Genomic DNA, 21024 nt, shown 5'->3' on the forward strand with positions numbered 1-21024 from the left:
GTCTAGTCAAGGCTATGGTTTTTCCTGTGGTCATGTATGGATGTGAGAGTTGGACTGTGAAGAAAGCTGAGTGCTGAAGAATTGATGCTTTTGAAGCGTGGTGTTGGAGAAGACTCTTGCGAGTCCCTTGGACTGCAAGGAGACCCAACCAGTCCATTCTGAAGGAGATCAGCCCTGGGATTTCTTTGGAAGGAATGATGCTAAAGCTGAAACTCCAGTACTTTGGCCACCTCATGCGAAGAGTTGACTCATTGGAAAAGACTCTGATGCTGGGAGGGATTGGGGGCAGGAGGAGAAGGGGACGACAGAGGATGAGATGGCTGGATGGCATCACTGACTCAATGGACGTGAGTCTGAGTGAACTCCAGGAGTTGGTGATGGACAGGGAGGCCTGGCGTGCTGCAATTCATGGGGTTGCAAAGAGTCAGACACGACTGAGCAACTGAACTGAACTGAACTGAATGAAAATATTAGCTCAGTTATCTAAATAATAAAGACATTGCTACTTCTGACTGGCAGTTTAACTGGTGACATTTAAAAAATAGCCCTTTGCTAATATGTTTATGCAAAGGATATGGAAAGGTAGGAAGTAGTATTCAGAAAATGGTGTCCTTGAAATTCAGATTATGGTGGAAGGTAGCTCCTGCTAGTGCAACGTCTGTGTTAGGACCATGGGGATGAATATCTGAGTTATCATGAAGGACAAAGTCCTTGGAGGACAGAGCATGAAGGGCAAGGTCATTGGAGGGGAGAGCAGAAAACTGAAAGGTTGAGGAAGGATCGTCTACATACATGGATATTGAAATCACCATGGATGATTTCATGGCTACACCCAAACCTAACAAAATAATTCTTTGTGTCCCCAGATCTCTGACACTCCTTTCTTGTTTTTTTTTTTTTTTCTTTCTTTGTTTATTTCATAATTTTTCCCCCAGGAAGTATTATTTATAAAATATTTTTCATGTTTCTTAAAATACATGGTATGATTCAGGTTAATGCAGTTTACAAATTATTTTTGAAGTTCTGAATGAACTGTTGTTGGTTTTTAAACATGAAATGTGTCTTTATCTAACTAAATCATCTCTCTTATTTTTAGGTTTCGATAAGCCTATATTACATGGATTATGTACATTTGGATTTTCTGCCAGGCATGTTTTACAGCAGTTTGCAGATAATGACGTATCGAGATTCAAGGCAATTAAGGTATGTGTAAATTATTAATTTAAATATTTGTTCCTTTTTAGTGTTAGAGAAGAGAAGGACTCTTCAGTTCAGTTCAGTCGCTCAGTCACGTCCAACTCTTTGCGAGCCCATGAAACCATAGCACGCCAGGCCTCCCTGTCCATCACCAACTCCCGGAGTCCACCCAAACCCATGTCACTGAGTCGGTGATGCCATCCAACCATCTTATCCTCTGTTGTCCCCTTCTCCTCCTGCCCTCAATCTTTCCCAGCATCAGGGTCTTTTCAAATCAGTCAGCTCTTCGCATCAGGTGGCCAAAGTATTGGAGTTTCAGCTTCAACATCAGTCCTTCCAATGAATACTCAGGACTGATCTCCTTTAGGATGGAGTGGTTGGATATCCTTGCACTCCAAGGGACTTTCAAGAGTCTTCTTCAACACCGCAGTTCAAAAGCATCAATTCTTCAGCACTCAACTTTCTTTCTAGTCCAACTCTCACATCCATACATGACCACTGGAAAAACCATAGCCTTGACTAGGTGGACCTTTGTTGACAGAGTAATGTCTCTGCTTTTTAATATGCTTCAGTTCAGTTCAGTTCAGTACTCAGTCATGTCCGACTCTTTGCGACCCCATGAATCGCAGCACGCCAGGCCTCCCTGTCCATCACCAACTCCCGGAGTTCACTCAAACTCATGTCCATCGAGTCGGTGATGCCATCCAGCCATCTCATCCTCTGTCGTCCCCTTCTCCTCCTGCCCCCAATCCCTCCCAGCATCAGAGTCTTTTCCAATGAGTCAACTCTTCGCATGAGGTGGCCAAAGTACTGGAGTTTCAGCTTTAGCATCATTCCTTCCAAAGAAATCCCAGGGCTGATCTCCTTCAGAATGGACTGGTTGGGTCTCCTTGCAGTCCAAGAGACTCTCCAGAGTCTTCTCCAACACCACAGTTCAGAGGCATCAATTCTTTGGCTCTCAACCTTCTTCACAGTCCAACTCTCACATACATACATGACCACAGGAAAAACCATAGCCTTGAACTAGACGAACTTTGTTGGCAAAGTAATGTCTCTGCTTTTGAATATGCTATCTAGGTTGGTCATAACTTTTCTTCCAAGGAGTAAGCGTCTTTTAATTTCATGGCTGCAGTCACCTTCTGGAGTGATTTTGGAGCCCACAAAAATAAAGTCTGACATTGTTTCCACTGTTTCCCCATCTATTTCCCATGAAGTGATGGGACCAGATGCGATGATCTTCATTTTCTGAATGCTGAGCTTTAAGCCAACTTTTTCACTCTCCACTTTCACTTTCATCAAGAGGCTTTTTAGTTCCTCTTCACTTTCTGCCATAAGGGTGGTGTCATCTGCATATCTGAAGTTATTAATATGCTTAGTCTATATTAAATTTATATATGTATATATACAAAATATGTATAAATATATATTTTATGTAACTAAGAAGGAGTCTTAGTAACTTCATTTAAAGTAGGTAGTGTACTGAAATTATTATTTTTATTATTTCATTGACTTGGTATTCAGAAAGTTTTCTTTTCATAGCTATAAATACCTCTAATACACATGTATCATGAAGAATATTATATATGGTTATATTTTTAGCAGATTTATTATTTTATAAATAATCAAGTAGTTCAGATCAGATCAGATCAGTTGCTCAGTCGTGTCCGACTCTTTGCAACCCATGAATTGCACCACGCCGGGCCTCCCTGTCCATTACCAACTCCCAGAGTTCACTCAGACTCACATCCATCGAGTCAGTGATGCCATCCAGCCATCTCATCCTCTGTCGTCCCCTTCTCCTCTTGCCCCCAATCCCTCCCAGCATCAGAGTCTTTTCCAATGAGTCAGCTCTTTGCATGAGGTGGCCAAAGTACTGGAGTTTCAGCTTTAGCATCATTCTTTCCAAAGAAATCCCAGGGCCGATCTCCTTCAGAATGGACTGGTTGGATCTCCTTGCAGTCCAAGGGACTCTCAAGAGTCTTCTCCAACACCACGCTTCAAATGCATCAATTCTTCGGCACTCAGCCTTCTTCACAGTCCAACTCTCACATCCATACATGACCACAGGAAAAACCATAGCCTTGACTAGACGAACCTTTGTTGGCAAAGTAATGTCTCTGCTTTTGAATATGCTATCTAGGTTGGTCATAACTTTCCTTCCAAGGAGTAAGGGTCTTTTAATTTCATGGCTGCAGTCACCATCTGCAGTGATTTTGGAGCCCAGAAAAATAAAGTCTGACACTGTTTCCACTGTTTCCCCATCTATTTCCCAAGAAGTGATGGGACCGGATGCCATGATCTTTGTTTTCTGAATGTTGAGCTTTAAGCCAACTTTTTCACTCTCCACTTTCACTTTCATCAAGAGGCTTTTGAGTTCCTCTTCACTTTCTGCCATAAGGGTGGTGTCATCTGCATATCTGAGGTTACTGATATTTCTCCCGGCAATTTTGATTCCAGCTTGTGTTTCTTCCAGCCCAGCGTTTCTCATGATGTACTCTGCATATAAGTTCAATAAACAGGGTGACAATATACAGCTTTGACATACTCCTTTTCCTATTTGGAACCAGTCTGTTGTTCCATGTCCAGTTCTAACTGTTGCTTCCTGACCTACATACACATTATCAAGAGGCAGATCAGGTGGTCTGGTATTCCCATCTCTTTCAGAATTTTCCACAGTTTATTGTGATCCACACAGTCAAAGGCTTTGGCATAGTCGATAAAGCAGAAGTAGATGTTTTTCTGGAACTTTCTTGCTTTTTCGATGACCAGCGGATGTTGGCAATTTGATCTCTGGTTCCTCTGCCTTTTCTAAAATCAGCTTGAACATCAGGAAGTTCACAGTTCATATATTGCTGAAGCCTGGCTTGGAGAATTTTGAGCATTACTTTACTAGCGTGTGAGATAAGTGCAATTGTGCGGTAGTTTGAGCATTTTTTGGCATTGCCTTTCTTTGGGATTGGAATGAAAACTGACCTTTTCCAGTCCTGTGGCCACTGCTGAGTTTTCCAGATTTGCTGGCATATTGAGTGCAGCACTTTCATAGCATCATCTTTCAGGATTTGGAATAGCTCAACTGGAATTCCATCACCTCCACTGGCTTTGTTCGTAGTGATGCTTTCCAAGGCCCACTTGACTTCACCTTCCAGGATGTCTGGCTGTAGGTGAGTGATCACACCATCGTGATTATCTGGGTCATGAAGATCTTTTTTGTAAAGTTCTTCTGTGTATTCTTGCCATCTCTTCTTAATATCTTCTGCTTCTGTTAGGTCTGTACCATTTCTGTCCTTTATCGAGCCCATCTTTGCATGAAATGTTCCTTTGGTATCTCTGATTTTCCTAAAGAGATCTCTAGTCTTTCCCATTCTGTTGTTTTCCTCTATTTCTTTTCTTTGACCACTGAAGAAGGCTTTCTTATCTCTTCTTGCTATTCTTTGGAACTCTGCATTCAGATGCTTATATCTTTCCTTTTCTCCTTTGCTTTTCGCTTCTCTTCTTTTCACAGCTATTTGTAAGGCCTCCTCAGACAGCCATTTTGCTTTTTTGCATTTCTTTTCCATGGGGATGGTCTTGATCCCTGTCTCCTGTGCAATGTTACGAACCTCATTCCATAGTTCATCAGGCACTCTATCTATCATATCTGGGCCCTTAAATCTATTTGTCACTTCCACTGTATAATCATAAGGGATTTGATTTAGGTCATACCTGAATTGTCTAGTGGTTTTCCCTACTTTCTTCAATTTAAGTCTGAATTTGGCAATAAGGAGTTCATGGTCTGAGCCACAGTGAGCTCCTGGTCTTGTTTTTGCTGACTGTATAGAGCTTCTCCATCTTTGGCTGCAAAGAATATAGTCAATCTGATTTCGGTGTTGACCATCTGGTTATGTCCATGTATAGAGTCTTCTCTTGAGTTGTTGGAAGAGGGTGTTTGTTACGACCAGTGCATTTTCTTGGCAAAACTCTATTAGTCTTTGCCCTGCTTCATTCCGTATTCCAAGGCCAAATTTGCCTGTTACTCCAGGTGTTTCTTGACTTCCTACTTTTGCATTCCAGTCCCCTATAATGAAAAGGACATCATTTTTTGGTGTTAGTTCTAAAAGGTCTTGTAGGTCTTCATAGAACCGTTCAACTTCAGCTTCTTCAGCGTTACTGGTTGGGGCATAGACTTGGATTACTGTGATATTGTATGGTTTGCCTTGGAAACAAACAGAGATCATTCTGTCGTTTCTGAGATTGCATCCAAGTACTGCATGTTGACCATGATGGCTACTCCATTTCTTCTGAGGGATTCCTGCCCACAGTAGTAGATATAATGGTCATCTGAGTTAAATTCACCCATTCCAGTCCATTTCAGTTCACTGATTCCTAGAATGTCGACATTCACTCTTGCCATCTCTTGTTTGACCACTTCCAATTTGCCTTGATTCATGGACCTGACATTCCATGTTCCTATGCAATATTGCTCTTTACAGCATCGGACCTTGCTTCTATCACCAGTCACATCCACAGCTGGGTATTCTTTTTTCTTTGGCTCCATCCCTTCATTCTTTCTGTAGTTATTTCTCCAGTGATCTCCAGTAGCATATTGGGCACCTACTGACTTGGGGAGTTTCTCTTTCAGTATCCTATCATTTTGCCTTTTCATACTGTTCATGGGGTTCTTAAGACAAGAACACTAAAGTGGTTTGCCATTCGCTTCTCCAGTGGACCACATTCTGTCAGACCACTCCAGCATGACCCGTCCATCTTGGGTTGCCCCATGGGCATGGCTTAGTTTCATTGAGTCAGACAAGGCTGTGGTCCTAGTGTGATTAGATTGACTAGTTTTCTGTGAGTATGGTTTCAGTGTGTTTGCCCTCTGATGCCCTCTTGCAACACCTACCGTCTTACTTGGGTTTCTCTTACCTTGGGTGTGGGGTATCTCTTCACGGCTGCTCCAGCAAAGCGCAGCCATTGCTCCTTATCATGGACGAGGGATATCTCCTCACCGCCGCCCTTCCTGACCTTCAACGTGGGATAGCTCCTCTAGGCCTTCCCGCGCCTGTGCAGCCACGGCTCCTTGGACGTGGGGTTACTCCTCCCGGCCGCGGCCCCTGGCCTCGGGCATGGTGGTGTCCGGTAGCTCCTCCCGCCCTCCGCCCCTGACCTCAGACGCAGGTGAATAAGATCAGGCGGCTGCAACCCACGCGCTAAGCGTGGCCAAGAGGAGCCACCCCATGTCGGAGGTCAGGGGCAGAAGCCTAGAGGACCCCACGCCCGAAGGGCAGCAGCCAAGAGGAGTTACCCCACATCTGAGGTCAGGGGCAGCGACCGAGAGTACCAGACTGCGACAGCGCAGAAACGGCCGAGAGAAGCTCCCCTGCTTCCCAGGTCAGGGGGGACGGCCGAGAGGAGATCAAGTAGTTAGGAGCATGCATATGTCAATATATATGCCTTAACAAAAACTTGTGGTATACCTTTAAAAAATTATTATTATTTTGTTTAATATTTTATAATTTACCTTAATTAATTAAAAATGTTAACTGGCTGCATTTGAACGTTAATAAACATAAACTATAATTATATCAGTATATTAGCTTCAAGTTTTCATCCATTATAAATTACAAAGAAAACTGTCTCTGCACAGTATCTTTGCATAAATCAAGACATACACTTAAAAAAAAATCATTAAGACAGTGTCAAATAACTCCAAAAAGCTTTATCAGTTTGTGCTCCATGCAGCAGTGGAAATTTATTTTCTGATGTTTTGTCTTTGATAACACTGATTATTCTCATTATTAAAACTATTTTATAGTGATGATTATAAAGTTTTTATTATTGTCCAATAATATGTACACAGAACAAATAAAATCATACAGAAAATTATGAAATAAAAAGTAGAATTATTCTTTCCTATATGCCAACCCCAGATCTTATTCCCCAGACTTAATTCGTACCACTTTTAATTGCTTCTTTTTAGTTGTACTAATGGTTGCCTGTATAACTTTGCTTAATATGGTTATTCTTCTATGTCTTGATTTGTCAAGAGTGAACTGTTTATTGATTCTATACTTAGACAATTAACTTATACTAACTATAATCTTTCTTTTCTAATTTTATCATATTACTGTTTTTGTGAATTTAAGTATAGTCAAACCTATTTCTTCCTTTTATGCTCTCCAACCTCCATCCGAAACTACCCCCCTCCCCAAATGGAAAAACTTTATATTAAAACATTTTTAACCCTTAAACACATTTTCTTTTAAAGGTTCGTTTTGCAAAACCAGTATACCCGGGACAGACTCTGCAGACTGAGATGTGGAAGGAAGGAAATAGAATCCATTTCCAAACCAAGGTATGAGTGAGGTGGTTAGAGGTACATTGTTTCATTAACCTGCTTTTCCATATCCTGTAATTATGTTCTATCCTAGCATTCTTTTGGTTAATAACTATGGATATGAAGTAAAACTTAGGAATTAAAAAAAATCAGTGGTAATTTTCAATTGAAAATAAGATGACTCTGTACCTTGTTTTTTATTTTCTGTTTTATTCTCAACTAAATTGGTGCCTGTTAACATAACATTTCTGAAAATCCAACCAACCATATCTTTTTGGCTCAACTCATCATTCAAGTTGTCAGAATATAATCTTCAGAAACTTGAAGGCATGATTCATAGACAGATATAAAATAAAAATGTGATGAAACTTTAATTCCTTAATGAGGGTGTTAGAAAGATGATAAATCTGGTTCAAAGGAGAAGTAGTAACAACAGGGTTTATGTAGTCTAATGGGGAAGGCATTCTAAAATAACTTTACTGAGTTAAGAGATAAAACAAGTTAATTGTTCTATAGAAGAATAAAACCATATCCTTTATGGTTATATTTTCTACAAGACAGAAATCATATGCATCTTGATCACACAAAAACCCACAAATTAACATCTTATGTCACAGAATCTGAGCTTAATCAATAGTAAGTAACAAGACAAATTAAAGTATATCTCCCTATAGAGTTAAGTGCTTTTAGTGGTGAGGCTGTTAGCAGTGCTCCAGTAAAATACTAAAAGAACATACAGTCCTCCTTTTGTAAGTTGTTTACAGATAATTTTTGTTAACATCGTTGACCAGGCTGATACCTTTTGGTCTGATCATTTGTACTACATAAATGTCTTGTGTTGAGCAATTTAAATAACACCACGAACAGTAATAGCAGCTTATAGTTACTGAGTACCTGTGAGCAGCCTATCCCATTATCTCTACTATGCATAACAACTCTACCTTTAATTTGGAAAAAATATAGGTTCAGATCTTTTAAATAATTTGCTCATGGTCACATAGAAAGTGGTAGAGCTGGGATATACACCTTGGTCTGCCTGGCTCAGCACTCAGTTCCTAGGTCCTCACAATTTTTTCTTTAAAACTGTACCATGATTTCTTTCATACATAAATACCTTTCCAGAACTGTTCTTTGTATGGCTGCCTTACTGCTTATTACTTCCTGCTGCTCTCAGTGTCATTTTCCTGATTCACTTATGCACACTGTTTATTTCACTTTTCAAATTTCCTTTGTCTTTTCAGCATCAGTTGAAGCTCTGCCTTGTCCTCAGAGGCATTCCCTTACCACTCCCCTTTCCCCCATTCATACAAACACACATCCTGGCTTTCCTCTGAAATCCCCTTGGAATAAATGTTTGTACCACATATTCCAGAACCCTCTTATTTTCTAACTATTTCATGTAAGTTTATTTTTTGAATAAAATTATGAACCCTAAAAGAATTAAGGACCATGAAAACAATTATGGGCTCTATTTTCTCATGATGAACAATATAGAAATAATTTATATAGATAAAAACTTAAAGAGTTGAGTAGTAGTTTAATGTTTAAATATAACACATTCTTGTCATTTTAATAAATTCTAAGCACATCTTCTTATCTATTCAGTATATTTGCTATTTTTTCCCCCAGTGATTATAGAGGTATTCTTTTTCTATTAGCTATTTGTGGGAATCCTTTCCCTTCCTTAGTTACAATAGAGTAATTTTCTAAAGTGCATTTTTTCCATAAATTGTTTCCTTTCATGCTTTCCACTGTATATAATTTGAAATAAAATGAAGAAATTGTTTGAAAGATCTATTTTTCTGAAGTATAATGGAAAATAGGGGAGAATGATCTTTCTGATTGTTAAAAATCAGTTTTAATAAGTGCTACCTTAAGTTTTAGACATTATCCTATACATTCGTAGCAGTACCATAATTTTATAAAAGAATACTATTGGAATAATTTTAGGTGCCATATTAGGAATTAGAATTTGAGTTCTTTTAATGAATATTCTGAAAAAAGGCTATTCAAGTGTTTACTTTGTACTGTGTATAGTTTCTAAATAGAAGGTCTGTTTCTACCCAGTTTTGTTGTATATTAACCAAACAAATACACTTTGAGTACCCTGCCTCATGTGGATTATGTGCCATGCCTTTTACTATTTATAAGAATTAAGCAATTCTCATCCTGGCTCCCCACTAGACATACTTATATTGCAAAATAAATCCTCCAAATACCAATGCTCAGACTCTACCTCAGACCATTTAAATTGGAATCTTTGGAGATGGGACCTGGTCGTAAGTATTTTTGAGAAAGGCTTCAGTAGATTCTATGGTTAGGGTTAATTACAGTTTTAATAAGTCAGTGAGCTTTCATGTTTATTCCTGTTGACATTTAATTTATGAACTATTTAATTTGGATAATTTTCTCTTTCATATGAAGAAAAATGTAAATTTCTTTTAAAAGACTTTATAGCATTTCACAATAAAATTTCATTTTCATTGGCCTCATCAGAGTGAGCTGTTTTTACCCCCCCAATCCCCAAACCCTTTATAAGGTCCAAGAAACTGGAGGCATCGTCATTTCAAATGCATATGTGGATCTTGTACCAGCGTCTGCTATTTCAGCTAAGACACCATCTGAGGTAGGTTACAACCACTAATATCCAAGTCATGGCCTTCTCTGGTAGCTCAGCTGGTAAAGAATCCGCCTGCAATGCAGGAGGCCCTGGTTTGATTCCAGGGTAGGAAGATGCCCTGGAGAAGGGATAGGCTACCCACTCCAGTATTCTTGGGCTTCCCTGGTGGCTCAGACAGAAAGAATCCGCCTCCAGTGCAGGACAGCTGGGTTCGACCCCTTGGGTTGGGAAGATCCATTGGAGGAGGGCATGGCAACCCACTCCAGTATTCTTGCCTAGAGAATCCTCATGGACAGAGGAGTCTGGAGGGCTAAAGTCCATGGGGTCACAAAGAGTCTGACAGGACTGAGCACAGCACAGCATCCAAGTTATAGCCTGATTTATGAATTTCAGTTGAGATTACTTTAAGAGTGTTCAGTCTACTTTAGAAAATTCAGAGCTATGAAAGATTCTTAATTCTTGAACTAGAGACCGTTAATTCAAAACTGCTTGGAAGAAAAGGAATATTTTGAAAATGACAAATTTCTAAAAAACTTTTTTTGTGGTGATACTAGGGTATCTTTTAAGAGAATATAATTGATTTTCTAGTTTGAGAGTAAATAAATCACTTGTTTAATAAGAAATCTTAAGTAAATAGTATTTTGGAGAAAGGTTAAAAAGTTAAATATTTTGTACCTTTTTCTTGATTTAAAAATGTGTATAAAGCGTTCAGTGCATATATAAAAGCAATAGCATATATATTATTTATTAAAACATTTGTATTACTGTCTATTAACATGCTGAATTAATAAAAATATTTATATTCTGTCTCCAGAATATTAACTTTGTAATGTTGAAGTTTTCAAATCCATGATATTTGTGTTTCATTAGTCATATTATCACATAACTGAATGAAAATTAAAATTTCTTTAAAAAGAATCTAAGATCAAAAACGTAAGAAATTTTAGAGCTAGAAAGAAATTCAAGTTTCATGTAATTTAGTCTCATTTTACAAATGAAGAAATGAGATCACAGAAGTCGATTAATTTGTCCAGTATCTTCCTGCTGAAGTCTATTAGGATATAAGTTGTTAAGTTAGTTCCTAGTCTACTTGTAAAATATTATTTATGAATTCTGATAAAAGTAAAATTCTTTTATTAAGGGGATTGAGGTTCTGGATAACATAAATAAATAGAAAGGTGTGAAAGAAGACTAGGGTAACAAAAACTAGTTTGCCTTATTTATGTGCAGGTTTTTAAAAAAATTACCTTATTGCACATTGATTTTGTGATAGTTTTTCCCCTTGAGTCATTTTTACATATCTTTTAAAATGAAATGATTATCTTTTCTGTTTTTGCTAGGGTGCGGGGCTTCAGAGTACCCTTGTGTTTGAAGAAATAGGTCGCCGCCTTCAGGGTATTGGGGAAGAGGTGGTCAAGAAAGTCCGTGCTGTGTTTGAGTGGCATATCACTAAAGGTGAAAATACTGCAGCCAAGTGGAGTAAGTCCTGTCCTTATAATATTCTAAGATAACTCTTAGTCAATAGGAATAAAGTATCCTTGTTATAACTAAAGCCTGTCTCTTTGAAGGTAGGTAAATCTTACCTTCTTCAGTAAGGTTTTTTTTTTTTTAATGGGAAATAACGGGTTTCATGGGCTTCCCTTGTAGCTTAGCTGGTAAAGAATCTGCCTGCAATGCAGGAAACCTGGGTTTGATCCCTGGGTTGGGAAGATCCCCTGGAAAAGGGAAAGGCTACCCACTCCAGTATTCTGTCCTGGAGAATTCCATGGGGTTGCAAACAGTCAGACATGACTGAGCAACTTTCACGTCCCATGGGTTTTATGGCCCTCAGACATGTATGTTTTTTAGAGATGAAAAGAATTAATTAAAATGAAAATAATCTGTTTTGAAGATTTCATTGTAGCACCTGAAATTAGTACTTTAAACAGTTGCCTTAGCTGTATGCTTCTTTAATCTTCAGATTCCTTTTAAACATAAAGAAAGTACATCAAGTTAAATGAAATATTTTTAAGTCTTGAGTAATTATCATTATATTTTAACAGCTTTAAAATCATTTTTCTTCCTCCCCCCAGAATTAGCATTTTGGATTACCACCTTAATTATCAGTATAAAATCATAATTATTTTCTCAGTGTATAAAACTGGCAATCAAAGGTACTAATTTTATTTAATCTAAGAAAGTTATCTATCAGAGTGCCATTAGCAACCTGGCAAGGTATCCAATATAAGCCAAGTAGCTGCAGAGAGAAAGCAGTCATGCTTCCATTCACTTACATGGAGCTCCAAAAGAACCTTACTACCGTTTTATGAAGAAAGAAAAATCAGGTGATAAAAAGAGAAAGTGAGAAGAAATTTTTTTTACCATATCTTTCGTATCTGTTGTGTAACTACATTCTTAATCACGGCACAAACTTTTCTGTTCTGTGGCCTATTAGGAGACTGCAGGGTCCAATTTTAATTTAATTCTTAAAGTTGGGGAAGGTAAGATGAAATTACTAAAGATGAGTAAAATTTTTTTCTAGATTAGAAAATTTTCTCTTTTTTTATGTCCACATAATAAAAGCACTAATACTTTTGTGGACTCATTTTGCTAGTCAGCCAGATCTGTTAACACGTTTTTAAGTATCCAGTGTCTGTATGTCATGACAGAAAAATGCGTAACTTTTTCAGATTTTACTGTGTTCCTCTATAGGTGAAAGGACAGTGAAGTGAGTATACATCCATTCTCTTTCTCATCATCAATCATACAGACTGAGAAGCCATTGCTTCTAACAATGAGAGTATCTTAGTTCAGGATGCTGTAACAAATATACTGTCGACTGGGTAGGTTAAAGAGCAGAAACTTATTTTCTCGTAGTGAGGAGGCTGGAAGGTCCAGTGTGAGGGATCCAGCAGGGTTGGGTTCTGGTGAGACCCCTCCTCCTGGTTTGCAGATGGCTTCCTTCCTACTGTTTCTCCACAAGGCAGAGAGAAAGATCATCTCTCTCGTGTCTCTTCTAGAGAGAGACACTAATCCCATTATGGAGGCTGTTCTCTCATGACCTCATCTAAACCTAATCACCTCCAAAGAGCTCTGTTTCTAAACACCATCATTGTTTGGAGATTAGGGCTTCAACGTATGAATTTTGGAAGGATACTAACATTCATTCCATAGCCGACAGCCATTCATATTTTGAATCATGAAACATGCTGTTAATGAACTTCACCATCGTTTCTTTACCTTTATATTATAGAGTATTCTAGCCTTACTTTGATCTGTAGAGCATTCTTTCTTTATATTCTAACTATATGTTTATTTTATAGAATATTCTAATCTCTAGAGATGCTGGAGAAATACGGTATCTCAGTGAAAGTTCACTGCAAATTTTTGGATTTTCATGTTTTTTGGTCTTGAAGTCCCAAGAGACAGGATCCTTTTATTTGTGGTCAAGCATCTATCTACTAATGTGGTATGGGGAGCATTCAGAATAGTTTTTAGCTCAAGGATTGTCCCCTTCCTTCATAATTGTGAACTATTACAGTGAGATCTCATGTAGTTCAGATGGACTAAGGAGCCCCTGGAATGCTGAGGGGCTCCATAAAGTGGCCTGTGACTGGCTTATTTATACTCTAGGACCATATACTTTCAGGCCCATCTCAAGCCTGGCTGTAATCCTTCTCATAGTATACTACTATGAGTATAATACTATACTCATAGTAGTATACTGTGGTGATAACTGAAAGTAAGGATTGCAGGCTGTGCTTCTGCAAGTCCCACAGCTGATGGTATGAATCATCTTCATTCATTATTTGTACACTACATATAATGCAGATAATGTGTCTATACAGACTTTTTTTTTAAGGAAAAAATCTTTAGGATTTTACTTGCACAGTAGAAACTACTATTTTGTAGATTTTTATTGTTTTTATTCTAAGATTACTGTTTTAGAGTGCCTGTTTAAGTACCCTGTAAATCAGACTGTTTTATTCCTTATTACAACTAAAGATCACTGTAAATGTTAAAACCAAAAAATTAAAGATGTATCTCTAAATCAACTGAAACTTTTTGAGACCATCTTCTATTATATATTCCTAGAAAACATTTTGAAGTTTTGTTCAATTGATTTTGGTTTCATACAAGTTTCTTTTTAATATGACAATTGCTATTCCTTTTAGGGACTGTATTTTCATTATATAAATTTTGGTATATATAAGTATAAAGTGGGAAATACTGATGTATAATCCCACTACTCACAGTTAACATTTTTGGTGTTTGTCCTTCTGGAAGACATTTGTGCTTATAGGAAGTTAATTTAGAAGGGGATAAAGGAAGCCAAACATGTAATATGTATTTAGTTCCCCAAATTTCACTGTCTATTTTTTTTCTAAAAATCTTTATCGATTAACAGGGAAATGTAGGTATCAGCACTTGCCTTTCTTTCTTCGTTCTGTCCTTCCTTCTATCTATCTATGACGGAATTCTATCTTTTCCCTATAGATGAAACTGTATTACAAGTTGAGTTATAAATATAAAGCACAGAATTTTTGAAGATACTGGTCATGGAAAGGAATGAGATGAGCGAGAAAAGTTGCTGGAATCGTGTGTCTCACAGTTGGCAGAATAGAACTGTGTAGAGATTTATAAAATATACAAGCAATTCATTCTGACAAATAGGATAATTTTCTTAAATATAGTGTCAATACCAACTAATATTTTCACTTTATCTTGGTGTCACTTGCCTTGTAGACAGTATTAGCAAATGTGCTTACATTTAGTAATTGCCTTTTATTAACCTAGGCAAAGGGTTTTTTCTTATATTTCCCACCCCAAAATGGGAATATTTGAATCCTATTAATACTTACTTATAATTGATGCCTGTGGCTTTTGTTTGTTTTACTGTATCTTCTTCAGGTCCTAATTTATCAAAGCTAACAATCAAATTGGATCTTGAAGCTTTCTCTGAATGTGTTCATTATTCTCTTTGGTTATCTGTCTGTCTTTGATTTGATTCTAAGCTGTGTGTATCTTTTTTCAATTCTAATTGTTTTCTCGCAGTCTGTGTCACTGAGCTAAATCAGAGCTGGCAGCAGTAGAAAGTACCTAAGATTTTTGGCTTATGATGTTTTTGAGAAGGTGATTCCACGTTGGCATCTCTTTTTTGCATCTTGGTGCTTAAAGACATAAAATAGGTGACTAAATATCTTGACTTAGGGAATACCTAATTTTTTTTTTTGCAAGCTGTTTTTAAACTGTTTTTCTAAACATTTGACTTGTCCCAGCCTTGTTCATATTATGGCAGACGCAAACCTGTTTAGAGAGAACAAGCTCAGCTACTTTGTTCACCTGTGGAACTGGGTTTACACAGAGTGACTACCCTTGAGCAAGTCTAGGAGCCAAGGGGTTGGGCTCAGTGGCCTGAAAGATGCATTCCAACCTCGAGATCCTGGACTGTGCCCATCTTCCCTGCTCCTTCCTGTATCTTGCCATCCAGACAACACCAACAGTGAATCTCTGGGCAGAGGTGTGTCTGTGTCGGGATTTTTAACAACCAAGTTAGCGTGAGTCTAAAGAGAATGAAGAGAGTTCTGGCATCAGGCTTGGTTTGGGCTGCAGAGTAGGAGGCATCTTCGTTGTGTCTTTCAAGGTTAGGCCCCTCTGAGGCCTGTCATGCTTGGTCACGTCCTCTGAGGCCTGTCATGCTTGGTCACATAGGAGCTGGAAGGTTGCCTGAGCGAGGACACTGTGCTCTCTGCCTTGCTGGGCTGAGGTGGTCTGACAGATGCTAGTCTTCTTGCTAGGAACTTTCCCCTTTTTAGCCCTCTTTTTGCTTATCAGCACTAGTTATTAGCTTTCCACAGAAAAAAGTTCTATTGCTTTATAAGAATCTGGCTGTGAAGCAGCAAGTAAAACCGAGTGAGTGAGAGGGCATGTAGATAGCACTTCATTAGAAGGGCTTTCATCAGCTAAGAGACTTACTCCACACTGAAGTATTAAGATTGTATCAGTCCAGTTTTATTCCTGAGCAAGACTAGTGCACACAGTGGGCCTTAGACTCACTTGTGAAGAATTAAAACAGTATCTGTTGAATGTCAGAGGTTTGCTTTTCTTTAGTCTTTCCTTTCTACCCTCTGACCCCTCCCATTATTCTCTCCCTGCTCCTTCCTTGCCTGCCTTCCTCCTTCTCTTATTCTACTTTTGTTTTTAACTACACAAATAATACAGAAAAACATGTTTGTAATATGTATGTGCCAGGAAGAACAGAGCCTTTGTTCTTCACGTCTTAGTCCTAGTATTTTGCATATTGTCTGAGAACCATAGAAGAAACTAAACAATGAAGTGAGTGAATGAAGCAAAGCAAAAAGTTCCCCTTCTTAGACTCTTTCTCCTCCCCAAGGTAACCGTCAGTAGTCATGTTATTTTCTTTTTTTAGTTTAGTTTAGTTGGCAAAATTCTCTTCTATGGACAGTGGGAGTGATTTAATTCTGTCTTTGCAGCAGAACTTGGCTAACCAGTCTATATAATTTTTCTTACATGTGTATGTCTTTTCTTGATCCTAAGTTGGGAGTTCCCTACACACTCTTAGGGAGAGTGATGTGATCATAGCTTCTTTGCAATAGAAGAGAAAGCACATTGAAGAGGCTAAAGCAGGATGAGTGGAATTGGCCTTTCTGGATGAGTGGTCTCGGTCACGTGTATGACAATGAAAACTTTCTAAAATGTAACTTTAACTTAAAGCTCTGTGCTATATAGAGAGCAATGAAGGAGGTAAACTTTTAATAGCTTTTCCAGTTACCCAGCCTGTTTCTGGGACACTTAATCCTGCTGTCCAAAACAGTTAAGGGAAAAGATTTTAATTTTAACCTTTATTCACAACAGTTAGGGCAATAAGCATTTTATAAGTAAATGACTAATTGAAATACTTTAAAAATTTTAATTTTACTATCATTTAATTCATATGGCAGAACCTTTAATGAATCCAAGTTATTGAAAAGTGATGAGTGTGCATTCCCTTCCCCTACCCCAACCAATATGCAATTGTTTTAAAATTCACTTTCTTCCTTTGTTGACTGTAGAATCTTTATTTGAATCTAAAGACCTTAACCATATAACTTCCAACCTCTTAACTTCATTATATTATTCTACATTGATTCACTTTTCAAATCTCTCTATTGTGTAAACTTCTTCAATGAAGAAAAACCATTATTGATTTGATTCTTTTGAAAACCATATTCTTTATAAAAAGAACATCTCAAAAAATAAAGGATTTAAAAATTTTTTTCTAAGTGATATGTAATATATAATGTAGAATAAACACCACAGTAACTCTGAAACTATTAAAAATGTCTGCATTTATATGGTTCATTTTATTCTTATGTTGTAAAGATAAAAATATTGATATTGGTTTCTTCCTATTTTTCCCAGCTATTGACCTGAAAACTGGTTCTGGAAAAGTGTATCAAGGCCCTGCAAAAGGCTCTGCTGATGTAACCATCACACTTTCAGATGAAGATTTCATGGAAGTAGTCTTGGGCAAGCTTGATCCTCAGAAGGTAAAGTTCTTAAAATGTTTATTTATTTGTCATTATTGCTTCCTATTTGACAGTTGCAGTTTTTGGCTGACTCCAAAATTCTAATTTATAAGACAGATTTCTTACAGCTCTGAAGAAAGACAGAGTTGATAGCATTATTCAAGTTGACAGATCATGTATTTTTCTAATGGAGTTTTTCAGCCAATAACTTGTTAAAAATAAAGTTTTGAGTGAAACTCTTCTTCAGCAGATAAACAATATAAAACTCATATCTAGACCTTTTAATTTATTGTCATTAGTTCAGAGGTGAAAAACCATATGATATTTCATAAAATTATACATTCTTCCCTGATATATAAGATTAAGAACTTGTCTTAATCATCACGGTAAACTGGAAATAGAAAGAAGGAACATAATAGCCAGTATCTTCTTGAGAATAAAACATTTAGAGACATTTCAGTAGAAAATCATGATTAAAACAAGAGTACCTTCACTAACCATTATAAGTTAATATTGTTCTGAAACCTCTGGGTAATCCACAGACACACAAAATTAAAGTAACTGATATAGCAACTAGAAGGGAGGAGGAAATTTTTTAATTTTTGAATCATGATTATGTAGCTAGAAATCCCAAGAAGATCAGATTATTCTTAGATCAGAGGAGTTCAAATGGTTGAATGTACAGTAATTATTTAAAAATAGCTTTCACATAGCCGCAACACCAACTAGAAGATATAATTTTAAAAATTTGTTTATAATATCTGCCAAACTTCCAAGTACCAATGACTATCAAAACAAGAAAAGCACAGTGCTTATTTGCAGAAAACAATACAACTTTACAAGTTATAGAACAATTTGAATAAAGGATAAAATGTTCAATTTCCCTGGATAGACTAATTTAAAAAGAATTATAAAGTTGTATCGTGGTTAAAAATACATTCTTTTGGCATCAATAAACCTGAGTTTCAATCTTAGCTCTTATATCTACTCTCTAAACCTTAATTTTCTCATTGTAAAATGAATAATGATAATCCAAAATAACTAAATGGATGATAAGTAAATCCGCTAATATGCATGAAGAGCTTACTGTAATGCCAGGTACTGTGTGAGCTCCCAGTTAATTCTTTCCCAGGAATGTATTTAGTACCTCCTTTTATTTGGGTGCTTGATGTGGCCAAACAAGACAGTGCCCCTTCTGGGCAGAGCTTCATTCTAGAGGGAAATGGAAAGGAAATATAATTTCAAATATGGAGAAAAATAAGTCAGAGTTACGGGTGACAGTAGTGGTTGGCAAACTTTTTCTGTAAAGGGTCCCATTGTAAATATTCTAAGCTTTGCAGGTCAGATGGTCTCTGTTGAACCTACTTGGTTCTGCCATTTATAGAGTTAAAGTAGCCATGGATAATATATATATACCAATGGATGGGGCTGAGTTCCAATCAAATTTGTTTATGAACGAAAACAGGCAACAGACTGGTTTTGGCCTTTGGGCTGTAGTTTGCCAACCCCTGGATTTGAGTGTGACAGGATGGAGGCACTGTTTAGATAGGGTTGTCCAAAAAGACTCGATAGAGACCTGAACAAAGCGAGGAGGAGGGAATGAACCATAAAGCTAAAGAAACAACCAGTGCAAAGGCTGGAGGCACCAGTGGCTCTGCTTATTGGATATAATAACTGTGAGGAGGCCCACAAAATGAGCAGTGGGGAGAGAGACAAGAGGGGAAGAGGGAGAAGTAGGCATGGGTTAATCATACTGGACCTTGTAGATGTTGGTGAGGAGTTTAGATTTTTTATGTGATAGGAAGCTGTTGAGCTCTGGATTGACATCTGATTTTTAAAGGTCATTATGGCTGCTGAGTGAGTAATTAAGAGTTCTTTTGTAAGATATACTTGAGATGCCTTTAAAGGATTAAATGTAGGATTTAGGGAAACCTTTATGTAACATTTATATAATCATTGAGTTCAGAAAATCTCTAGTATTAATTAGAACGTCTATAAAGCCTAGGTTTTTGAGAATAATAAGCAGCTAGGTTTTTATCAAGTTGTATTGCCATTTCCTTCTCCAAGAGATCTTCCCGACCCAGGAATCGAACCCAGGTCTCCCGCATTGTGGGCAGACGCTTTACCATCTGAGCCATCAGGGAAAGCACTTTATGTAACATTTATATAATCATTAGGAACATCAGGTGTTTGGGGGTGAGTGATACTGGGAAGTTGGATAGTAAACGACAATGCTTCATGTCATTCTGTGCACCATTCTGTCAATATCAGACAGGATGGAATTAAATGTGAAAAAATTAAAGCAGAGGCAAAACTTGATAAAAACCTAGCTGCTTATTATTCTCAAAGACCTAGTCTTTATAGACGTTCTAATTAATACTAGAGGTTTTCTGAACTCATTTGGCTCAACTGTGTTCTGCTCCACCTTGGTGCCGTCACCCCTGTTCTTCAGCCGTCAAACACCTTATATCCTAGTCTACAGTCTCTCTCTACACCAACTCTTGTCAACCTTGGTGGCTTCCTTCAGCATTCATAAAAATGACTTCTCTAACCAGATGACTCTTAGTTTATTGATACTGTTTCAAATTATCTTTCAGTCCATTCTGTGTCAGCTTTTGTCTTTATTGGAAGCATAAAACGTACAAATTCCAATACCTGTTTCAAAACATCACCATTTTCCAATACCATCCCTTGCTTGTTTTTTGTTTTGTGAGTCTTACTACTGCTGTTGTACTTCAGAGGCCTCCAGTTTGTTGACACCACCACTTTCTGTCCGTCAACGCCCTTCTGTCTTTTCGTCTCTTCTTGTTCAGCTTAGATTTTGTGGTCCATCATAATATCTCCCTTGAAAATATCCTCATCTCCCTGTATATCTCTCATCTTACTTGCGTGGAAAATTCCACCCTATTTTAACTCTACTCTCTGCCATCTTTCTATCTGTACCAGAATTGATGAAGGAGTTAGGAGAAAAACCGTACAACTAGACAAGTTGAATTCCCTTTAAAATTTTGATTTTTGTTGTTTATTTGCTAAGCCATGTCCAACTCCTTTGTGACTCCTACAGTCCTCCATGGACTGTAACCCACCAGGTTCCTTTGTCCATGGGATTGTCCAGGCAAGAATACTGGAGTGGGTTGCCATTTCCTTCTCCAAGGGAATCTTCATGACCCAGGAATTGGACCTGAGTCTCCTGCATTAGCCAGTGGGTTCTTTATCACTGAGCCATCAGGGAAGCCCCAAATTTTGACTACAAATCTCAAATAGTCTTTAAGCACTGTCTAGCAATCTTACCAGCGGAGAAGGCAATGGCACCCCACTCCAGTACTCTTGCCTCGAAAATCCCATGCATGGAGGAGCCTGGTAGGCTGCAGTCCATGGGGTCGTTG

At 37.8% G+C, this 21024-nt stretch overlaps 1 protein-coding gene across 1 annotated transcript in view; it reads left to right on the forward strand.

The window, feature by feature from the left end:
* HSD17B4 (hydroxysteroid 17-beta dehydrogenase 4) overlaps window positions 1-21024 on the forward strand; it is a 99753-nt gene that overhangs the window by 73745 nt on the left and 4984 nt on the right. The window contains exons 19-23 of the mRNA XM_027546952.1: window positions 1097-1203; window positions 7442-7528; window positions 10050-10136; window positions 11471-11609; window positions 17532-17659. Coding sequence (XP_027402753.1) covers window positions 1097-1203; window positions 7442-7528; window positions 10050-10136; window positions 11471-11609; window positions 17532-17659 — 548 coding nt within the window. The remainder of the gene's footprint in view (window positions 1-1096; window positions 1204-7441; window positions 7529-10049; window positions 10137-11470; window positions 11610-17531; window positions 17660-21024) is intronic.

Source organism: Bos indicus x Bos taurus, chromosome 7, assembly GCF_003369695.1.
Source record: "Bos indicus x Bos taurus breed Angus x Brahman F1 hybrid chromosome 7, Bos_hybrid_MaternalHap_v2.0, whole genome shotgun sequence".
Taxonomy (NCBI): Eukaryota; Metazoa; Chordata; class Mammalia; order Artiodactyla; family Bovidae; genus Bos; species Bos indicus x Bos taurus.